The sequence below is a fragment of the Archocentrus centrarchus genome, chromosome 7 (assembly GCF_007364275.1).
Source record: "Archocentrus centrarchus isolate MPI-CPG fArcCen1 chromosome 7, fArcCen1, whole genome shotgun sequence".
Taxonomy (NCBI): Eukaryota; Metazoa; Chordata; class Actinopteri; order Cichliformes; family Cichlidae; genus Archocentrus; species Archocentrus centrarchus.
The window spans coordinates 25439648-25462354 of record NC_044352.1 but is presented as its reverse complement, the minus strand read 5'-3'; the positions used below and the strand labels follow the sequence as shown (position 1 = coordinate 25462354).

The following is a 22707-nucleotide window of genomic DNA, read 5'->3' as shown; positions in this document are numbered from 1 at the left end:
GTTGCCAATCAAATGGTGAATAAGCTATATGTTTGTAAATCTGATGTGATGACGTCAGTGCCTCACCAGTCACGACCCTCACCGCACGTCACTGAAACCCACTACACTAAGAAGTCAACTGCTAGAGTCCAGTCTCCTAGTCCCACCCCACACACATGACACTGACAGCCCGCAGAGCTGGACACACTAAGTTGGTCTCTTCTAAGATAACTAACAGTAGGGCTGCAATGATAAAGTAACTTGAATAACTTGATTATATAAAAAAGAAAAATCACTTGAGTACCCCACCACAACCAACAACAACAACATAAGAGTATACCTGCTTCAGTTAGTTTACATTTTTAGTTTAAATAATGGTTGCCAGTCAGGCACCCACAGTGGCACCAAAACAAACAATCAATAAAGTAGCATGTGGGGATGGGCTATAATACTCCTTAGGTACAGTCTTAAAGTAGCCTGTAATCATTTGCATTTGAATAATGACATAACTAGTTTGTTGTTGCTTTGCTTACAAGGAAATATGTTACATTGCTAGTCTGTACCACCATCACCGCTACTTCTTTTTGTCTTCTTTCTTTCTCCACTCCCAGAAGGATAGCTCTTCTTCATTTTTGCTCATTAGGTCCACTGGCAACTGCAGTAGTATCAGGTGGGGCCCTGTTAGAGAGGTCAGAGTCTCTCCTACTGTCATTAAAATTTTTGGTCATTGCCACTGCACTGTATGGAGGCCCATTAGACACACCACTGTGATAAACTAACTGCTTAGTAAAATACATATGGAGAATTGCCTATCACAGGGTAGAATACGTAAACAGACAAAAATGCCGTCACATCTGCAAACAATTTAGGGGCTGCTGTGTACAGGGTGTGCTGAACACACAAAAAACAGCCCCATCTGACAAGGTTGGGTTTGAGCCCAGGATCATCTTGGAAGAAAACAGATCAAAACCAGTGATCAGCTTTTAATTTTTGTTTGAAAAACTAGATTAAGAAAACATACAGGTTATCCAGGAGTAGGCACCACTCCTTTCTCCTTAATGGATATTTAAATGTAATAAATTACTTATTGTTTGGATATAGAGTTTTCTGTTTCTGTGTCGATAATACTTTTAGGTATATTTCCCAACATAAGGCTATGTCATAGGTATAAAAATAAACAAATAAATGCATTCAACAAACAATAGGATTAAAGTCAGCACCTATTCAGTCAAAGCATTTTCATTACAGATACTCAAATTGTGGTGACCACAGAATGCAATGAACTGAAGAAACCTCTTGGATGAGAGGTGAAACATCTTCAAAACCATAAAGAAGTACAGTCACCTTATTTTAAGTTCTTGAGACCACAGAATTTAATGGCTGCACTTCTCTGGAAACGTTTACCTGATGCCCTCTTAGTTTTTCTACAGTTTCCCTTAACTTCAGTGTGTTCTTCTCGCTGTAGGAAACCCCTCGTCTACACAACAGATTTAATATCTTCTTGTCATTCTGCTTGAGTGCATGAAGATGCTTACAAAGTTTTGTCAAATCCTTCATCAGACAAAAGCTTTGGCAGACCCTCAGTTCCAGCGGCAACATACAAGAACTCTTGTCCTGCTGCTCACCCAGCTGCACCACCCAGAACTTGGCCAGCTCACTGGCACTCTTTGCATGGCATGCCACCATGTTGAGAATCAGAGGATAAAGGTCATGAGCTGCAGCTGGGATGGAGGCTTCTGGCAAGGTAGGGTCAGGAAGACAGTGGCCAGGCTGTGAAGAGAGTGAAAGAAGAGATTTTAATATGACACAGTCACTAGACACTAGATTTAGACTTTTAGACATACAGCACTTAATAAGTTCTATGAAGTCCTTATTTTGTTTTTTGATTTAAAGATTCCAGGTAATCGTGTGACATTATCCACATCAATAAATACAAAAAAACAGCTAAGGGAGCAAGGAATAATGATCTCATACCGTTTCTACCTGTGGGCTGACAATAAGGACCCAATCTGCAGATTTAGCTTGCTCTGCCAGCCAGCGCATCGGCCCCTGCTGTGCAATCTTTTCTTGCTGCCAAATATCGATTGCAACCCTGCAGCCACCGTGCCAATGCAGGAACTCTGCAAATGCCACAACAGCTTGCTGGAATGATGAATTCACAGCAGGGTAGATGACCAGGACAGGAACAGGAACCAGAGGCGTTTTTTTGTAATACAATAATGTGCCAGTGTTAGACCTACAACGTTTATCTAGGGAGAAAGAAAATATTGGAAATGAGATTAGTTAGCTTCAGCATCAGACAGCAGTGTCAAACCTTTGACTGTGTCTTTGAGTACTTCTTTTATTCAACTTCAAACCTTGAAAAATGAAGCAGCCTGTTTCTGTGCTTTGGAAAGCATTTTAAGTTTAGAAGTTTAAAGCATTTATATCCAAGTGAATCAGGTAATATCCAAACATGGTCACAAGACTGGCAGGTAGGCCATCTTATAGCAGGGAGCCTTATTTCTGAATTCAATTTAACATTAAGTAAACCAAGTTGTACACACACAAAAGAAAAGTGGATTAGGTTGAGCATATTTTCCTGTTCACCATCAGTAATTTTGCTGTCTTACAAATAAACCAAAAAATATTTGTATTTACAGATTATGTAGCATAAAGTCAGGATAATCAAGGCGGCCACTCCTCCAGTAAAGATGGTGATGATGATGGGTTTAACTCCCAGGGCTAAACAAGCAGACACAGGAAACGCACATTAGTTCCTATAATATTGAGATTTTAGTAATTCGGTGTAGGCACTGAGAGAGCTTTGGGAAACTGTGACTCTTACCTGGAGTAGTTAGTTCAGTAGTGACCATAACTGGAGTGAACAATTACAAAAGAAAGTAGTCACCATATATATTGTAAATTGGTGTGGTAAGTATTTAACATCATACAATTCAAACATATGTTTTGATATATTCCTATGTGGTACTGAATATTGTTAGCTAGCTATTGATTAAAATTTCCTAAGTGCACTTATCTTTGCAGACTCACTGGCCTGAATTATACTGAATATAACTGAATTATAATGAACAGCATTGCTCACCTGTAGTTACACGAGGAGATGTTGGTTTAACAGTTGCTGTAAAACAAAGAAGATTTTAATATTTTGACACATTCATATCTCCTGTTTTGGCTGTAATGTCTTTGTAGGATTTCACTGCTCTGTGTGATTTTAATTAATATAGATTTAAAAAAAAAAAAAAAAGACAAAAATTTTTAAAAACTTACTTTGTTTTGAACAAGAGATCTCAATATTTGAAACCTTATAAGCAAATGTGCCTTCCACCACTGGAGGCAAAGGGAGATTTGCAACTTGTACTGAAATATTGCCACAGCCTGTGCTTCTTAAATAATGAAACCATATCTAGATTTGAAAAGAAAAAGAAAAAGAAACATAATTATTGAATTTAATCTTTTAGCATCACAGATCCTTTTTGCTGTCTAAACAACAGTACCAAAATCTATAAGTTCTAGTATGGTTAAGACTGATACCTGACTTAAGTTATTCAAGTGTGCACTGGCAAAAGGTGGGTCGTATTCACAGTGGTAGTCTTGCTGCATCATTACAATCCGAGTGCCATCCAAGTATTTATTACTGGCTGCAAAGAAAAAATAACAGATTGAAATATGAGTCAGTCTCCCTTTAGATATTACCCAGTCAGTGTTGATCACAAGGATCCTGCCACACTAAAGACAGATTGTATAAAATGCACAGAAGAAGAAAAAACTTCTCACACAGCAACACACATGTACAAGCTTTTGGCTCGCAATGCAAGAGTAAAATTTAGACAAAAAAATCTGGTGGCACAAATTTTACATTATTTAAAACTTTAGTCCATGTGTTACAGATACTGGATATTTTTTGTAGTAACTAAAGAATAAACCTGTAAAAAAAAAAACAACAGAAAAAACAGCCTATTGTGCATTGTGTGGATGTGGGATTGTTTAGTAAAGGGCACTGGTCAATCTGTCATAACGTCAGTAGCACCAAAGGGGTCTATAAAAGATTACACAAAAATTTTGTCTCCTACCATCAATGTTAATGGCCCAGCTTATGTTGAGCATGACTTCTCCTGCCACTGTAACCTTCTCCAGTTTGAAGTCTGCCACTAAAGATGGGGCCAGCTTGTTGTTTGCTGGGGGGAAATCTGGAACAAGAAACAATAGTGGTACTCACTGTCCTCACACATGGATTGTAGTTTTCTGCTATTTAATCAGGCTTTCAGTGCTGATCCAGCAGTTGAAATCTATTTTGTAGCTTCTGTAACTGTCTGTGGAACAGTGAGGCCAGTCCCTTTATTTTTGCTGAAAACATTTGGGTTTGATTTTTTTTTTTTTTTTTTTTTTTAATCCTTATGAGACAAAGTTGTCTCCCTCTTGAATAAGAGAGGAAACATCTTAAAAAACCTAAATCTGCTTTCTTTTCAAACTGTCAAGACTACCATGACCTACACAAACACTTTGGCCATAATACTGTCAGCGTGGTGGAGGGGTGTTGCAGTGGTCAAAGTCCAGACCTCAACCAGAGTGAAATGCTGTGGTGGACCCTTAAGAGAGCTGTGCATAAACAAATGCTCACAGACCTCAATGAAGTGAAGCAAAGTTATAAAGAAGAGCGGGCCAAAATTCCTCCACAACAATACCAGAGACTGATGAAGTCGTAGCCTACAGAAAACGACTGCTTCAAATTAGTGCAGCTAAAGGTGGTTATATAAGCGATTGAACCCTGGGGTGTACTTTCACACACTGCAGCTGTGTTTAGTTTTCTACAGGAGTGCAGTGAGGTAAGCCAGCTGCACTGCTGCAGGTAGGAAAGAGCTGCACCCAGTGGTGAAGGCGGCACAACGCATTTTTGGGATGGAGTTCCAACATCCAGACTCTATGCCACAAGGACGAAGGAGAAGCCAGACTGTATCAGCAAGGCCAGTGCACACCCTGGATGTTCTGTTTGAACTGCCAAACAGTTCAGAACAACTAAAAGACTCAGGACCAGTTTCTACCCAGGAGCAGTGCCTTCCACCTCCCCAGTTTCTAACACAACAGCCTTCACAGGAAACCTAGCACTGAAATACTCACATACTTCAATAAGATATGGCACTGAGGGCATTTTAATTGGCTTTAAACTGGCTAAATTGTGTATAATGCTGCTGTTTTTCTCCTCTGTTGATGCTGCTATTTAGTTTATTTGAATCTTTACTTGCGTGCATACTATTATTCATTCTATTTATTTATCATTTTCATCTTAAGAGAAATGTTATTGTAGTATGAATAATGGTAATAAAGTTAATTTTATTCTATGTTTTCCTGTTCATCTGAGGGAGTGTTTAAATAACTTTAGAACCTGACAGGAACCAGATTACTTTTAATTATTATTTACTGATATGTAAAACCTAAGAGATGAAAGAGGGTGCACTTTCTTTTTCGCATAACTGTATATTGTTCTCTGCATTGGCAACTACAACTGGGACCACTCCGGAGCTCAGTGGAGACTTTAAATAGTTCAAACATATTTTATTAACGATCTCATCTTAGCGTCAATAAACATAAAATAGGCTTACCATCATATTCATCACATTTCACCTTCTGAAAAGAAATAGACACAAATTCCTGTCTGAGCTCACTTTTAACTTTTAATAAAAATAAATAAAAATAAAATACTTATTAAAAGTCGATCGCTTACAATTTCATGTGATGTCACCTGGGCTGCGACAAAGCAGAAAAAACCCAGCGCGGCTCCCCACATAATGAAACACCGTTATGTGCAGTAAAAGTTCAAACAGAATTGAACAAAGAGAAAAACGAGAGGCTCGTATTGAAATCAGGTTGAAGCGCAGCGCACACACTGCCCGCCGGAGCGCTGGCTGGACCCTCCCGGCCGCAGAGTTCCGTTAACCTAAATACGACGCTAAGCCCCGCCCATTACGCTGAGCCCTCCGCGGTCTCCCGTACAGCTGAGGTACAGTAGGTCCGCTTTATTCTGCCGCTTAAGTAACCAGATCACATTCTGTTTCTGTTTGTGTTACCATTAAACCACTCCAGCATCAGCGCAGCTTAAATGAAGTGTCGCGTATGAAGTTGTACTGAGTCTTTTCCGTTTCTTTCTGTGCTCCATTAGGTCCAGACGACGACTGTGAGCTTTGGACCAGCCGCCTAAGTAAACCTAAACAAACGCAGAGGTTCAGTCCCAGTAGTGGTTATAAAGCAGTGCTGCTACCAGATAGAGTTTAAAGGTATTTCGAAAATTTAAAAGTATCTTAAAATGAATTCTATCCAAGCAGAAATGTAACAGCTGATGTAACTGGACCTATGGACCTGGACACTGACATGTCAGCGGTTGCAAAACTGACTTTTCATCCCAAGGTTTTAGTCAGACAGGCATAAAAGTCGAGTCTGAACGTTAGTAAAAGCTTGGAGACTTCTAGGCAGCATTAACTTTATTAGTCGATACTTGCTGACATTTGCGTCTCTTGGCAGCTTTCAGTCTAACTCTTGAGTGAGTGGTTTGCTGATATGACGACCGTGACCTAGATATCACTGTCTGCCTCGGTCCTGTTGAGAAAAACGCACATTGTTCTCTCGAGCAACATCTTCACAAAACCCCCCCACGGTTTATTTGCAGCCTCTTCAACCAGAATCCTGTGTGTGCCAGCCACAAACACACGATTTTCTTTTCCTGTGCACAAAATCGTTTTGTGCTTTCTTTTAATGACTTTTATCAGGCTGAAGCCAGACAGCAGTGGGCCTTGCTGTTTCAGAAACACTAGATTCTTATGTGACAAAAGTAGATCGCAACTTTAGCATGTTGCACTTGATAGATTAAAGTTAAACTTAGTAAAGACCTGAGTGCCAGAGTTGCTCCTAGTTATTAATTTACCTGCTGCCAATTTTACAACTGTGAGACCTTCGAAGGTTTGAAAAGGAGTGGCAGCAGTTATATTTTTAAAATTCAAAGCACTCAAACATCAGCTTATAGACTCTCTCTTATGTAGAATTTCAAGATTTAGCAAGAAGCTGCAGAAATGCAGACACATGCTGCACATTTCACTCATCTGCATCACAGTTTGAAGTGTCAGTTTTAGAAATTTCCAAGCTCCCTCCTTCTGATTTGTCTTCAAATGTGTGTTGTGATTTCCAGTGAGCAGAAGGATGTTGTTTTTGGCCACACTCGGCCAAATTGGAGCCCGAAGAGCTGCGGCTGGGAGATTTGTGAGGGTCAGCAGGTGCTTCTTTACCAGGAAGATTGGCCCTTTCTCTTCCTGCTTATCCTTCTCCAGCCATTACAGATGCTTCACTGTCTCATCTTCTCAAAGGAAAGCTCAATCATCACCTACAGCCAATCAGGAAACACCATCCTACAGCTATGTCATTATTGGGGCAGGGTCTGCTGGTTGCGTCCTTGCTAACCGCCTCACGGAAGATGCCCAGGAGTCTGTGCTGCTGCTCGAGGCTGGGCCCAAGGACAAGTGGCTGGGCAGCTTACGGCTCTCGTGGAAGATCCACATGCCAGCTGCTCTGACCTACAACCTCTGCGATGACAAGTACATTAATTGATCTCGTTTGTTATTCACTTGTCTTTAAATATTTTAGTGTGGATTTATAAAAGCATCTTTGTTTGCCTTAGTGCATGCTATTTAACGTTCCACACTAAACACTAAATTGCCTCAGTGTGTAGATAGCAGTTTTTACTCAGCGTGACCTCAGTTCTTGAAATCTCACGGCTTTACAATATTACAGAGTTTTTACAAATGCAGAAGCTTTATTGGCCTAACATAATGACCCAGTATTCTGATATCACTCCCAGTATAATAACTATTTATAAACTGTTACAGTCTGAATGATGTCTGTTCCATTTTGTTGTTGTGCACTGTTTCTTTTCATTTTTACTCAGGTATAACTGGTACTACCACACTTTACCCCAAGCCAACATGGACAACCGGGTGATGTACTGGCCGAGGGGTCGTGTCTGGGGAGGGTCCTCTTCACTCAATGCGATGGTGTACATCCGTGGGCACGCTGAAGATTACAACCGCTGGCAAAGAGAGGGCGCAGATGGCTGGGATTATGAGCATTGTCTGCCTTACTTCAGGAAAGCTCAGTGTCATGAGCTGGGAGAAAACAGGTGCCTACAACAAACATGTGCTGGGTATTTTTAGTGATGCTTTTGCAGTTTCTTTTTTACTTTTTTCACAACATTTTATTTTGTGTGGATTTTTGTGTGGTTTCTCTGTCCCACTGGCCCAGCCTTTAAAATGTTGAATGGGTAGCGGGACCGTTTTCCTTGTATGCAAATGTGCAGCACTGCAGTGATTATTTTGCAGAACCTGTATACGTGAGTATCACATGTATCACCACTTATAAAATTTCAGAGAAAAACCTAGAAGAAACCAGGACGTGCATTCAGGTAAAACAAAGACCACAGTTCAGTTTACTTTTGTGGTTTTGGAACATTTGAGTCACTGAGATGTGTGATACATTTGATAAACTTCTCTCTGTGAAATTGACCACATAGCATGTGTCATTTGATAAATAGAAGACAATGAAATAAATGAAAATAAACTTCAAATTTGATGAGACTATACATGAGAAATTCTTCAGAGCAGCCCCAAGGGAACAGCCTCAAGGAATAACCAGAACAATGACTGAAGAAATGTAACAAAAACAAAGACAGGGAGAGACAAAGTCATTACACAAGTAGTTTCAGAAACACTTTGTGGAGGATGGGCCTTGTCAGATTTAACTGGTAACTCTTTCTCTGCTTCTCACATTATGAACTCAGTGATAAGGATGAATGATACAGTAAAGCTGATAATATGCTACAGAAATAAGAAAATATTTTAGCCTGCTAAGAGGACCTAATTTGAAGTGTACCTGTTATTAAAAACAAAACCTTCTCAATTACCTGATGAATGCATATATGCAACAGTCTACAGAAAGGCAGCGCTGCAGCTAAAAGAGAATTAATGTTCCTTGCATACCTCAGCTGCACGACTTCCTCTGAAAAAATGGAAACTTATGTTATGTTATGGTTGTGGTTTCTTTCTTTGTATTGTAGATACCGAGGCAGCAGCGGGCCTCTACATGTGTCCAGAGGGAAAACCAACCACCCCCTTCACAAGGCTTTTATTGAGGCAGGGCAGCAGGCAGGGTATCCATTCACTGATGACATGAATGGAAATCAACAGGAAGGCGTGGGCTGGATGGACATGACCATTTATAAAGGTTCAAGGAACTATGTGCTGTAAAATAATTGATAACATCATGGGGGCACACACACCACACACACACACACACACACAGATACTAAACCTACAGTTTAAGTCACCACAAACCTTTGATGATGAAAAGGTTTTAATATTTTCAAGTGGGAGAATCAGACATCTGATCTCAGTCTGTTTGAGTTGTATTCCACTTGTGGCCAACCTCATTCCAGGGAGACCTTTAAAAAAGGGAAGAGCTTAGCATCTTGGAAAGTACCAAAAGGGAGCCCACAGCTGTCAGCTGGCATGTGCTGCTCAAAGACATCAATCGCTGACCACAAAGTATGTGTACTTTTTGAACCTCTGAACGTGAGTCACTGTTCAGAGAACTACAGTTTTTCAAAACTATTCAACCTATTCAAAATAAAATTTAAACTTTGGCATTTTAATGGATTATCAGACTGTCATAGTTCACATCAAATAAGTACTCAGGCCGCAGAACAAAGTTTGCAAACATGGTATGAGCTGTGTTTATTTCTTGAATCAATCTTTAAATATTGTTTACATGTCAGTGCATAAATGTATCCAGGGAAGAGGTGGAACACCGCCAGCGCCTACCTGAGACCAGCCCTGGGTCGACCCAATCTGAAGGCGGAGGTGCGTTGCCTGACCACAAAGATCCTGTTTGATGGCAACCGTGCTGTGGGGGTGGAATACATTCAGAATGGACAAAAGAGAAGGGTAAGGCAGACAGATATTAAAGGATAAAAAAAATGGAATAGAGGGAATTAACGTGTCAATGAAAGTTAAATAAAAACATTGACTTATATATTTTTTTAAAATTTTTACTTCTTGCTTAATGTAAGGATTCATTCAGTTTTAAAATATATTTACTCACCTCAGGCTGAATTTGGGCTTTTACATCAATTCAGAGACCTCTAAGTTTTTCAGCTCTCTGTTCAGGTGTTTGCAGAAAAGGAAGTGATACTCAGCGGAGGCGCCATCAATTCTCCTCAGCTTCTCATGCTGTCTGGAATTGGAAATGCAGATGACTTGAAACAGCTTGGCATCCCTGTGATTCAGCACTTACCAGGTGTGTTGTGCATACGGTGTACTGCTCCTGTCTGCGAGTCTGCTTTTAACTTAAAGCACTACAAAAAAAAAAAGAAAGTTTTCCAACTGATTCTTGGCTTGTTTCTATTCACCTTTTCAGTGCTTGCTGTCAGATCAGTTTTGGAAAGCTTAATGTTGACACCACTCTGCCTTCCTTGTTTCTCAGGTGTTGGTAATAACCTGCAGGATCACTTGGAGGTGTATGTCCAGCAGCAGTGTACTCAGCCTATCACCCTGTATAAAGCTCAGAAACCTTTCCACATGGTCAAGATCGGCCTCGAGTGGCTCACCATGTTTACTGGTAACCAAGCTGCCTGCACATTAATGTTAATGTCCCTGCATAAACATCTTTTTTCTGGATGAAGACATCGCCAACCTGCCGTTCCACTCACCTGCCTGCTAATCAGGAAATATCATTTTTAGAAAAGTGTGGGTCAATATACATTTATTAGCTTTAAAGCGTTAAATCAGATATTCACTGCATGTTTTCCACACATTAATGATTAAACACATTTGTTGTGCAGTTGTTAAATATTAAACTGTTTTCAGCGGGCAGAGTTGTATAAGGGATGTAGCACCCTGCAGCTCTGCCCCTTATACGGTTTTTAAAGTACAGCTGGGGCTAAAACAGCGTGTATAAGAATCTCTACAGTTTTAATAATGGGGACTCTGATCATTACAGGAAATGTGAAGCTGGGTGAGCTTTGTACATTATTTTTCACACTCTGTCTCCTGATTATAGCAGGAAGCGGACCGTGACTGTGGTTTACCACAAGACGACTTCTGCTGTAGTCGAAAAAATCTCCACCATCTGAAAAACAAATTAAATGCATAACCCGAGTGGCATTTCTTCAGAAACATATATAGTCAAAAATGGTTTCCTGATACTGGTTTCAATAAACAGTCGCTGCCACCTGTTTTTAAATTAGACAGGCATGTCTGTTACATTTCACCAACCCTATCAATCTCCATCAAGGTTATGGAGCAACAGCCCACTTGGAAAGCGGAGGATTTATTCGTAGTCGTCCGAATGTCACACACCCTGACATCCAGTTTCACTTCCTGCCCTCACAAGTCATTGACCATGGACGAGTTGCCTCCAAAATAGAGGCTTATCAGGTAAGTGAGGCTAAACAGTGACTACTTTGTGTTGGTATTATGTTGTGTGTTTACGCTTTTTGTAGTGGTTTTTTTCCAACAGCCTGTTTAAATAAAGATTCCAAGGCATGATGCAGCCCAGAGTATATGCCCGATCTTGTACACAATGAAGGTAATTACAGCTGTCAACCCAAATAAGGCATCTATGTAATGTACAAGAAGCAGAGGCGCATTTACAGTCACATGCAGTTCCGTGGAAAAAAAAACAAAACAGTTTCAACTGACAGTGCCAGGAGTTTTCCATGTAGGGAGCCTTTTACCCTTATTTATGGCCTCGATTTCCAGAGAAGTGCACCTGGCAAGAGCTTAAAAACAATTCTACTTTGTCATCTACTAAAACATTGCAAGAGACGTTCCCCTTTATACCTTTTTATGGCCTGAGTTGTAATTTAAAAAAAAATAATGAGATAATAAAAGTGTCATATATGCAAATTAGCATTGAGAGTATGTGTTACAAGAATGGGCAGACTTGTGTTTTTCCAAGTCTGAGTTTCATGATCATGTTAAATTGAATCATTAAGTTATGAAAGCCTTCATTTGGTTCAGTGGGAGTGTGCAGTGTGTTTGATTTACCTGCTCAACACAAGGCAGACCTTTTCTTCGCACAAATCGGAAACAGACCCCAGGGTGGATCTACACTCAAGTCAGTTTTTTAATTAAATAAGAAGTGTTCTTGCTACAGCTTATGACTGTTTATTGTTTGAATGATTATTCAGTAAAAATGTAATCTAGCAACCTGTTCTTCAAAAACTTTAACTTTGCCTTTAATTCAAGAAAAATCTCACCTAGCATGTTCAAATTCACATCATAGATGCATGTGCTGAAATTCTAGGATAAGTTCACATCCTTGACCTTGACCCAAAGGTAAAGGTCAAGTCACTATTCGTTAATGTTCCCTGTGTAAGCATTTCTAATCTGATCTAATCTCAGCCTTCAGTGATAGATGGCTCTCTTACAGCCACAGTTGTACTGACTCAGTGTTAACAATCAGACTTCAGTAACTGTTTTACATTTAACTGAAAAAAGAGTGACAGAGATGTAGACTACATCGAATTTTTTTTTTTTTTTTTTTTTTTTGAGGTGATCATAAATCTGCGGTTTCCATCTTTGTATATTGACTGAAGGGCTGTAAAACTGGTCATGCAAAGTACAGAAAATAGCAAGTCAACATCTAACTGGTATTTCAGTGTTAGTTAAAAACATAAACTTTGACACATCAGTTTGCTTCTCTGACACCAGCACCGAGGAATGAGGAAATGAATCAGAGTGTCAGTCAGCTGGTTCAGGTGCAGCAGCACTCAGAAACTCTGAGTTTGTTTGCTGCCAGCGAGCAGGTTTAGTTCACAGAGCCTGACTCAGAGTTGAAGTTAACTCTCTTTCTCAACTCAAGATTAACAAACTCAGTTTTTAGTTAAATCTGCTTCCTGGAATCAGCCCCATTTCTCAAATATTATGGTGGCGTCAGTTTTACAACAGAAAAACATGATCCCTTCTGATGGTGTATTTATGGTGGGAACTCCAGTTGAAACTTAGTAAACATGTTGTTTATTGTCTAGCAGGCTAAAAAAAACCCATCATATCAAAAGCTGTGCTTTTGTTGTTAGTTTGGTAAGCCACTGACAGTTCTACTAATGCTGGTGTTGTAGGTTCATGTTGGACCAATGAGGAGCACCAGTATAGGCTGGGTAAAGCTGAAGAGCACCAACCCCCTGGACCACCCCATCATTCAGCCAAACTATCTCTCCACTGGTAAGATCTGTGCCCCTCTTTAGCTCTAGCTGTGTTTGATGTTTCCTTCAAATACAGCTTTTTCATTTTTACATCTGTGCACCCATTTGAAATGATGACGGTATTTTGACATGTTTGTGGTTATTGAGATTGCTGCAGTATTTATGTTAGCAGCATGCACCAATCTTGAGTAAGAACAAAATTGCTTTGGCACATTATTTAATTGTTTTCTGGATTTCATCGCCTCTCCTCCTCTCAGATATCGACGTGTGGGAGTTCAGGCAGTGTGTCAAGCTCTCCAGAGAGATTTTTGCCCAGAAGGCCTTCGACCCATTTCGGGGTCCTGAAGCCCTACCCGGTCCTCAGGTCCAATCAGATGCAGATATCGATGCGTTTGTCCGCCAAAAGGCCGACACTGCCTATCATCCATCCTGCACGTGCAAGATGGGCTCACCCTCTGACCCAATGGCAGTGGTTGACTCAAGCGCACGCGTTCTGGGCCTGGAGAAGCTTCGTGTGGTCGATGCCTCCATCATGCCCAGCGTTGTCAGTGGAAACCTGAATGCTCCGACCATCATGATAGCAGAGAAGGTTGCTGATGTTATCAGAGGTCGTCCTCCACTCTTCGACTCTGGGGTTCCTGTGTACAAACCTCCAACACTTGACAGCCAGAGATGAAGAGAGTGTTGCACAGCATATCTGTGAGTTGGAAACATCCTTCAACAGAGTCAGTTTTTAGGCAAGAATAGCAGTAAATAACTAAATGTATGTTTGATTAGGAAATGATCATTTTAGTTCTGAGCTGATATTGTGAATGATTATTGTGGGAAAGTTGCTGGCCTAACACCTAATTTCATACAAATATTCAAGGCCATAAACAGTCTTGCACACAGTTTTAGCACTTTAGATCTAAAATTTAATCTCAGTGTTTTAAGTGTCACGCTGACCTGGCTGCACACTCATAAACCTCACTGGAGAGGAACAGATTGCAAAATCATTGGCTGTGATGAAAACTGTGTGTCTGGCCTTACAAGCGAGTCACTCATGCATGAAATGTGTACGTCTTAGAACTTACAAACCAGTATGTAGTGTGACGGTGGAAAATTGTGTAACAGCTACATGATCGGAAAAAAAAGGGAACCTATATTTCTGGGGATCTGCGTTTCTGAGCACAGTAAAACCAATGTTTGTTTGTTTTTTTGTGTTCTCTTTCTCAAGATTTGGAAATATATTTTCACTTCTCTGCATTTCAAAAAAAAAAAAAAAAGCCTTCAGTGATTATATCTCATCAATGTGGTTTATAGCTGCAGTGAGCAGCCGGAGCAACCTGTACAGTTTGCCCAGCCTCAGCAGCACGCTCTTTTGTCTGTTCAAATCAGATATCACCAAAATATGGCTCTAACATTCCTCTTCCTTCCTGAAAACTTGCAGGTTCAACAGTTTGATAATTTTTTATTTTATTTATTTATTTTTTTTTGCCCAGTGGGTTTGCTGCACACATTTCTCATGAAGGAGACAGTGATAAAAATCCAAAATGTGATTTACATTCACTTCAGTCAGATTTCACATTATTGAGCCTGTTTTTCTAACAGTTTCCAGAGCTACGTCTTTAGCATCAACATGTGCTGAAAATATTTAGTTTCATTACGCTGTTGGCATGACAGCATAGTATTGAACAGGCACGGATGAAGGAACAGAATAAACTTTCTTTGAAAATAGGCTTTTTTTTCCTTACGTGAGTGCTGCATTTTCCTCTTCTACATCTAAACAGACTTCAATCTTATTTAGCGGCTCAGAGGAAAACAAGCACAAAGAGACCCAGGAAGTGCAGCGCTGATGTAAACTGGACCAAACTCTGATTCAAACTCTGATTCAAACTTGAAGAATAAAGCCAGCTGCCTGAAAGGTGTTTGCTACACTATTATAATCAGACTTGAAGCCGTTACATGTGCCTCTAGATTTAACAGTCAGTTAAAGGAGCAGTCCTCGTAAATGCTCTCTCATTGCATTTGTTAAACTGTGTTTAGTTGCTCTGTGTGATCCACACTATTTGCCACTGAGTCCTCACATTTCACATCTCACAGCTTTTGGCTCAGATCAGCCTGAAAGTTGCCTAAACAGTAATTCATGGAAAATTGTTTTTAACACTTAATCTTTATATACACTAACAATTTTGAAAACTAACTTTTGTACACCACTTTTTTTTCCCTGAAAGTGTTGTGAATTTTTACAAATCTGTTCATGATTGTGATTTTTTTGTATCTAACTATAATATCACTTGGTGCCTATAAGATTGTTATGATCTGAATTGTGTTTATTCATGTATTTGTAGCACGTGGCTACAGTGTGTTTCAGTTTGGTCCAGCTAGAACTGACACGCAGCGGTGCTGAGATTTTAGACTTTGCTTCACTGAATAATCAGAGTCAGTGTGTGTTATTAACTATAATGAAAACACTAGTTTAAATTAGAATTATGTCTCATTAATCTTTGCACTACACCATAGGAAACTTAATCACTGTGACAATAATTGTTTACATTATAATGCAGTGTTGTACAAATGAATGCCATGAATGAATGTATCTTAATGAAGGTGGAATATAAAGAGAAACTTCAAATCTGTCGAAGCCTTTCTGTTGTTTTTCTTGTACCGACACTAAACGGAGCCTCCTGACTTTGTCCTCGTGACTTTATTCAGTGATCGTTACAAAAATCAGCAGGTTCATCGTCATTCCAGGCAAAACTTCAAATGTACAAAACAGGGCTTTTGTTTTCATTGGTACAAAATTTATAAGGTACTAGTACTTATGCTACAAAGTAAGATAGAGCTATTCTTGTTTTTGTTTTGTTTTTTTTTTTACATTTTCATACAACAACTGGGTAGAAAGCAGAGATCTTCAAGTTAATTGCGTTCTTTTTACAAACACTGTACAGATTTTATACATCATTGTCAGTTTATAGACATTTGTAAAGCAGTGGAACAGTACAAAAAAAATAAAGCTGCATCGCACAACAAAGCTCTGTAGTCTCTGTCATTCCATCTCATCTGATAAAACTCGTAAGCATTTGGATAGATGCACTCTGAATGAACTGGAGATGATTGTTGTGTTCTCTGAGTTCCTCACAAGAGCTGCGGGGTAAATCGGAACTGTGTGAACTCATGCACGTTTGACTGATTATATAAGAAAGCAGTCAGTATGAAAGTGGGGAAAGACAGAGGTCTGACGTGCAGAAACAAGCATGCCCGGTTCTGCTGTGTGGGCTGGACGTGCTGAAGCTGGGACTGGGATATGCAGCAAATATATAAATTTCTGTTTACACCACACACTGAATATGTCTTCTGTAGTTCCCTAGAGTCCTTCAAAATATGTTTCTATTAAAAGTCACTGCAATCCAAAAACAGTGAAACTCTGGACTCTGTGACTGCATTCACACAAAATCCAGCCAGTGTTGAAACTGGTCGTTCTCTTTAATCGCTTTAGTCTTTTTAATGTTGGGTACAAATGCTTCAGTTCAGCAGATCGCCTGTTAATCAAACACTGACTTTCAGCTTTAAGATTTGGTGGCCTGTATCTCAGATCACTGATCACTCATTCCTCTGGACTAATAATTACTTTTTTTTTCTTTTTTGCAAATGCAGCCTTAGCCAGAGTTTCCCTGACATGTTAACAAACAGGCCTGCAGAGTTACAGAGGTAATAACAATATTATTTAAAAGTCTAAATTAAAAACAATTTACATGCAGTTAAAAAATGCATATGTCTTATTTATCAGCTGTGTTGGCCACTTAAGCCTGTGTGAGGCTCTTCTAGAGAGAAGAGGAAAGAGTGCATTTACAGTCCATGTGAACAATATTTCAGATAGCAGCTCATATCCTGCTGCACATCTGTATATCTACACCATCAGAGCATCCAGCAGCAAATACCCGCACCAGTCGCATACACACCTTTAGCCACCAACATCACAATTAATGGTGTACACGTCAGTATCTTCGCTAACAAACGTCTGATGTGTCTGAGTGCCGATGAGTGTGTAACTGCACTCGGTGTTCTCGGTCCACTCAGATGCAATGTAACCAACCGTTCCCTTGTTTTGGTTTTATTCTTGAAGGAGCCCTTTTGATTGCCCTGACAGCAGTATTTAGATTAAGGAAAAAATAAAGATAAAAGATTGCCCTGCCATGATCCAGTGGTGTGTGTGTTTTTTTAAGTTAACCTGAAGATTATTATAGTTGGCAGCAGGACACAAACACCCATTAGTGGTGGAGAAACTCTTTACTATTTTTTTTTTTTTAACCAAACTGCAGGTTGTGCTCTTTGACGAGAAACAAACAAAAGGCAACAGCAGTCATTTCATTACAAGAAGGAATTATATCCAGCCAACAACCAACGCACTGACACTGTATATTGGCAGGGAATTCAGTGAATAGTCACCCTTTATGTAGACAGTGATGAACAGAAACCTGTGTGGTGTTATTAATTTCATTACAAAACAAACATGTTTGACAGGACCTGACTTCACTGCAGCTCAGCAGATGTCGTGAGAACTGTGGGAACTAAAGAACTGAAGAGGCCCGGAATCAGAGTTTTGCATCTGTGGAGGAGTAAAGGTGTTTACTCAAACATGCGTCAACTATGAGACAAGAAATCCCGGGTGCTCTTTGTTTTAATGTTTGCTTTTCCTGTGACAACTGTTAAAGATGAGTTCATTCTGTCAGCAAGTGAGCTGTTATTTTTAAGGGTCTCAGCAGAACACGCACATCCAAAAAAATAAAAGGGTGCAGGAAAACGAAGAATCAATGAGAAACAAAGAAGTCCACACACCAGAGCGCTCCTGGAAAAGATTTGAATCTGAACAGACCTTTAAAACGTGGCGTTTCGGGCCAACGTGCCCTTCTTCAGACTACTTCAAGTCTGAAGAAGGGCACGTTTAAAGGTCTGTTTGGATTCAAATCTTTTCCAGCAGCTCTCTGGTGTGCGGACTTCTTTGTTTCTCGCTGTTCTTTTTAAAACATGAGCAGTCCAAGTATCACACATTAGTTTTACATTACAGACTGATGAGACACCACACGATAACCCCATACATCATCTACTGTCGCTAACACGTTCTCAGCGTGGATTCATTTTCATACTAATGACAATCATTGCATATTCTGAGCGAAGGGCTTAACAAAAAAAATAAAATAAAAATCATTGCCTTCAAAGTTAAGGATCCTTGTGGACAGTGAGTGGCATGTAGCATCCTAATATTCCTTTGTCTTTAGGGCATTTAGATAAATATAGCACTGCTGTTGGTGTAAAGGGAGGACTTGGAGTCTGTGTCAGCGAGCACATGAAGAAGAAGGATATGCCTGAGGACAAAGTCTTTTTTTTTTATTGATATGTGATTTCCTTTTCAAGTCAAAAACGGAGGCAAAGCAACGTTTAACCCTGAAATCCTCAACTGTGAACCCAGAGCAGTTAAAGACTACCGAGAAAAAAAAAAACTGTTTCGATCAAGTTTTTTTTTTTTTTTTTTTTTATCTAATTGGAGTCATGAAGGTGAAAATGTAACATGAACAACCAGTGTCTGCTAACATGACCAATAAAAGGCTAAAATCACACATTTTATATATATACATGAATCTGGTGACTGAATACAGGGAAGTTTGGAATCACTGGACAACCAAAGCCAGCTTCATTTTAAGACCAGACCTCTCACTGGCCTGGCAATGGTGGAAAACAAGTTAAATGCTTTGGAAAATTCTCTATAATCATTTCAATAAAATCAGCTTCTGTAAGAAAAAAAAATCATACACTGGCATCTAAAAATGATTGAAATGGTGGAACACTTTTTGTTTTTTGGCTCTTTATATTAGGTAAACAGTGTAGATTCATTTTAGAACAATGCAGCTTGACAGGCCCACCATCGCCTCACACTGAAGCTGATTAAGCTGGTCCCCTTTGTTGAGCTTTTCCGCTGTAACAAACCGCTGTAATAGTAAAGAAAACCTCAGTTTAGCGGTTTGAATTCTTGCTAGATGACAGACTGGTTAGCAGGTAGATCCATTTCCTCTGTTTTGTTGAATTTATCTAAAAGTTTCCATGAACCCAACCATTTCTTCATCATTTCTTAAGAGAAAACAAGGCACTTTGCTCTCTTATCCATCTGCTTTTTACATGTTTTTTTTCATTATTGCATGATGCACTTGAGCAGAGGTGTCCCCTTTACTGCAGAACAGTAGTAAATATTCAATTGAAAAAAACCTAAATATATCCCAGTGTGAGCTGCTGCTATAGTGAAGTGATGCATATCATCTCATCTGTTAGGTCCTCCTCACATTTCACAGCCACGTATGGCTCCTCATCACTGTAGTCACGGATACTGTGGTCCCTTATATGCGCATTGGCATGTGGCTCAGAGCTGACGCTCCCTGTCCTCCCTGTGTTGCCATTACCCATACTCCCATTCAGCAGGTTACTGGCAGCACTCTCCATTTCGTCGATGGTCATCTCGCAGGCGTCTGCAATCTCATGTTTGGTTGCTGATACAAACTTAGGGTCCCTGGCGTATTTCCCCAAACCTTCAGAAATTAGCACCTGGAAGTGGAAGATGTACAGGAAAAATAAGCAGAGGTCATTTTTTAATCTGCAAGAGTGTAATCATCAGTGGAAATATCTTGATTATATTTTCTGTCTCATATACACCTTTTTGCAAGGGGCAGCCAATCAGACGGAAGTTTAAAGGCAAAAGAGCTAAAGCGCCTTGTTTCAGTCAGTGGATAAACTGAGGGGCTGCACTAAGGCCCATTAAAGGATGAATAAGGATTCATTTGAACTTTGAATCAAGGAAAGCTATTCTAGTACAGTCCACAAACAGTTATACGGCCCCTAAAATGAGTCTCCTTAAAGTTCTTGGTTAGGTGACACGACATACAAATGCATCCTTTGAAATTTGCTAAGTGGCTGATTATTTTTGACATTTTGCATACAAGATGCTGCTGTGCCTATAAAACAGCCCTTATTACAAGCTGGCAGCCATCCTGTTCAAGCTTGTTCCTTGTCAGTCTGTCTATTGCCGTTGTGTTATTTATTATCAAAAAACAACACATTAACAACAGAACATTTGTATTGTACTCACAGCTTCCACCAGGCTGTTGGCACTGCCTCTCTTTTGCAGGCAGTGTGAGCAGCACTCTGTGGGTAAATGCAGGCGTGATGGAGAGTGGCTTTGGCTGGGAGGGCCGTCCTGGCTATCTGTATACCATGAACTCCTCTTCACTGCTCCAGGGATGCTGGCCACGCTGCCAGGACTGCGCCAGTCCACCTGAGTCAACAGTAATGAACACAGTGCAAATCTGAGTGAATATGAAATGAGTGTCCTGATATAGCTCATTTAACATGTTTTTTCCTGTCCTCTCTTCTCCTTGTAATCTCTTGTTAAATCTTTGTTTTTTTTTTCCCCGTATTGAGACCTGTATGAGTGGCGTGTAGCTGGGCGAGAAGTCACGGCTAACTGGGGAGGCAGGAGGTGTGGCCCAGGAGCGCATGGACCTCGTGGGAGACAGACGGTGAATTTTGCTTGCATCGAGACCAGCCACCGCCATCACCTGAGCGAGAGAGTAGGTGAAAACAAATAAAGCCCAACAGTCCTCTTGGAGGTACCATTCCCACTAGTCAAACAACAGCTTTTTACACTTCATCACAATATTAATGACCAGAAAAAAGGTGTGCATACCTGTTGCTGCATCAGGTGTAGTGGAAGAGCTGTGCATGATGGAGAAGGAGGGGCATTATCTTCACTACTTCTTCTGCGAAGACACTCGAAACTGAATGTTGGTCTGTTGGAGGCTGAGAGGACACAGGAAACAAAAATATCTCTAGACTCTGGGTTTGACCATTCACAATCACACAATGGTTTTTGGGTCTTGCTTGCATTTTATCTGTCTTTGCTTTTGAAAGAAAAGAAGAGTTGGTTGCATATTATATACCACCAAATTGTCCACAAATGTTGTGCACAGGAATGACGCGTACAATTATTTATAGACATTATCAGCAACTATCACACCCGTTGCAATGACACACCTATGTTGTGAATTTGAAACTTTGATTTAAAGTTTTTGTGGAACAAACGCCAACGTCGACAACAATGCCATGACGCTATGACAACAGCTTGACTTTTTCTCCAACAGCCGAAATAAAAAGAAAAACCTCAAGATTTGATAAAGCAGTGTGCACCTGTTCCTCCACAGAATAGCACAAACTCCCTCTAATTAGAGCATGAGAGGCCCCAGTGCACCACTGAGCAGAGCACATCAAGTTCAGCTGTGGTTTGAGAACAACGTGTCACAGAGGCCGTCGATTAGCAGCTAAATAAATGGTATCTATCAGACACAGAATGTGTTGGTTCTTGAAGGCAGTGGTATAAATCTTAGTATATTTTTAGGCAATTTCACACCTGGAATCCTTCAATCTTTATTTTACTACTTTATTTTGAACTATAATCAAATATATAACTATAATCTATATATAAAATATATTAACTATGATCAAACACTCAAAGCTGATGCTCAATTAGCACTCACTTAGCCGAGTTTATTACCCCTTTAAACATCAACACACTTCTCAGCAGTAACATCAATCAGACTTTTAACATGATAAGCTTTGAGAAGTTACCACAATGAGCCAAAGGAACTCTTTGGCTTTGGGAAATGAGTCTCTTTACACCTATGTAGATATTGCACTACAAACTGCAAGTAAATTCTGATTAATAATTCCTTTCAGAGCCTGAGCGTGCCCATCCACCAACATTAGCTATTTGCAGATCTATCTGTATCAACATTTATAAATGCAGATAAATGAAAATTAAAGAGATAGGAGATGGGAGAAACATCTATATCAGTGTTGATGTTGCTTAGTTTGTCCAACACAGGCATTCTGCAACTTCCCTGTTCTGCATGCAAAATACAACAATGTGCTGATCCAAGCAGAGTCGAGCCGAGTGTAAAGGAATAATCCACAACTTGTTGCAAATCACTACACATAAAAGAAAATCTGTTTATGTTTTGTGGGAAATATGTTTATGCTTCATGTTGCTGAAAGAAAAAGTAATACTGGACGATATATCAGATTTTTAATTTACCAAATATAATTATTGGTCTTAAAAATCCTGTATTGGTTATTCCTTTACTGCCATTTACAAAATTTCTTTCAAAAGCACCTTAACTTGAGAAAATTCTCGCAAACAACAAAAAAAAATTATCAACCATTACATTTCACAATGGTGACAAAAAACAAATAATACAAAAAAACAAAATAATGGTTCACCTTGAGGTGAGGGTAAAAACCATTTCCTGGGTGACGGCCTGCTGTCTTGGTAGATTGGCTGTTGATCATCATCACAGTAACTATCAGACTGGCAATCACCCCTGGAAACAAGGTCAAAATCTCCCTCTGTGTCATCATGGCAGTCATTGTTGGACAACCTTTGAAACAAAAAAGATGACTATAATGAT

The 22707-nt window shown here is 39.8% G+C and overlaps 3 protein-coding genes across 3 annotated transcripts in view; 1 reads left to right on the top strand and 2 right to left on the bottom strand.

Moving 5' to 3' along the window:
- Window positions 1-205: 205 nt before the first annotated feature.
- il17rb (interleukin 17 receptor B) lies at window positions 206-5884 on the bottom strand. Its single transcript, XM_030734309.1, has 10 exons — window positions 5702-5884; window positions 5580-5604; window positions 4053-4169; window positions 3514-3620; window positions 3250-3385; window positions 3065-3100; window positions 2807-2836; window positions 2620-2703; window positions 1954-2228; window positions 206-1749 (listed from the first exon to the last, which is right to left on the bottom strand). The coding sequence occupies exons 1-10, from the start codon at window positions 5762-5764 to the stop codon at window positions 1330-1332; spliced, it is 1293 nt and encodes a 430-aa protein (XP_030590169.1). The 5' UTR covers window positions 5765-5884; the 3' UTR covers window positions 206-1329.
- A 46-nt stretch (window positions 5885-5930) lies between these two features.
- On the top strand, window positions 5931-16215 carry chdh (choline dehydrogenase). The gene is made up of 11 exons (XM_030733043.1): window positions 5931-5977; window positions 6137-6251; window positions 7157-7559; window positions 7910-8140; window positions 9074-9240; window positions 9808-9959; window positions 10182-10311; window positions 10498-10632; window positions 11308-11450; window positions 13136-13238; window positions 13477-16215. The coding sequence occupies exons 3-11, from the start codon at window positions 7168-7170 to the stop codon at window positions 13893-13895; spliced, it is 1872 nt and encodes a 623-aa protein (XP_030588903.1). The 5' UTR covers window positions 5931-5977; window positions 6137-6251; window positions 7157-7167; the 3' UTR covers window positions 13896-16215.
- A 1976-nt stretch (window positions 16216-18191) lies between these two features.
- The window catches only part of cacna1db (calcium channel, voltage-dependent, L type, alpha 1D subunit, b), an 82480-nt gene continuing 77964 nt past the window's right edge, over window positions 18192-22707 (bottom strand). The window contains exons 45-49 of the mRNA XM_030733042.1: window positions 22520-22677; window positions 20931-21043; window positions 20668-20802; window positions 20334-20519; window positions 18192-19792 (exon numbers count right to left, since the gene is read on the bottom strand). Of these exons, the coding sequence (XP_030588902.1) occupies window positions 19487-19792; window positions 20334-20519; window positions 20668-20802; window positions 20931-21043; window positions 22520-22677 (898 nt within the window). The 3' untranslated portion in view covers window positions 18192-19486. The remainder of the gene's footprint in view (window positions 19793-20333; window positions 20520-20667; window positions 20803-20930; window positions 21044-22519; window positions 22678-22707) is intronic.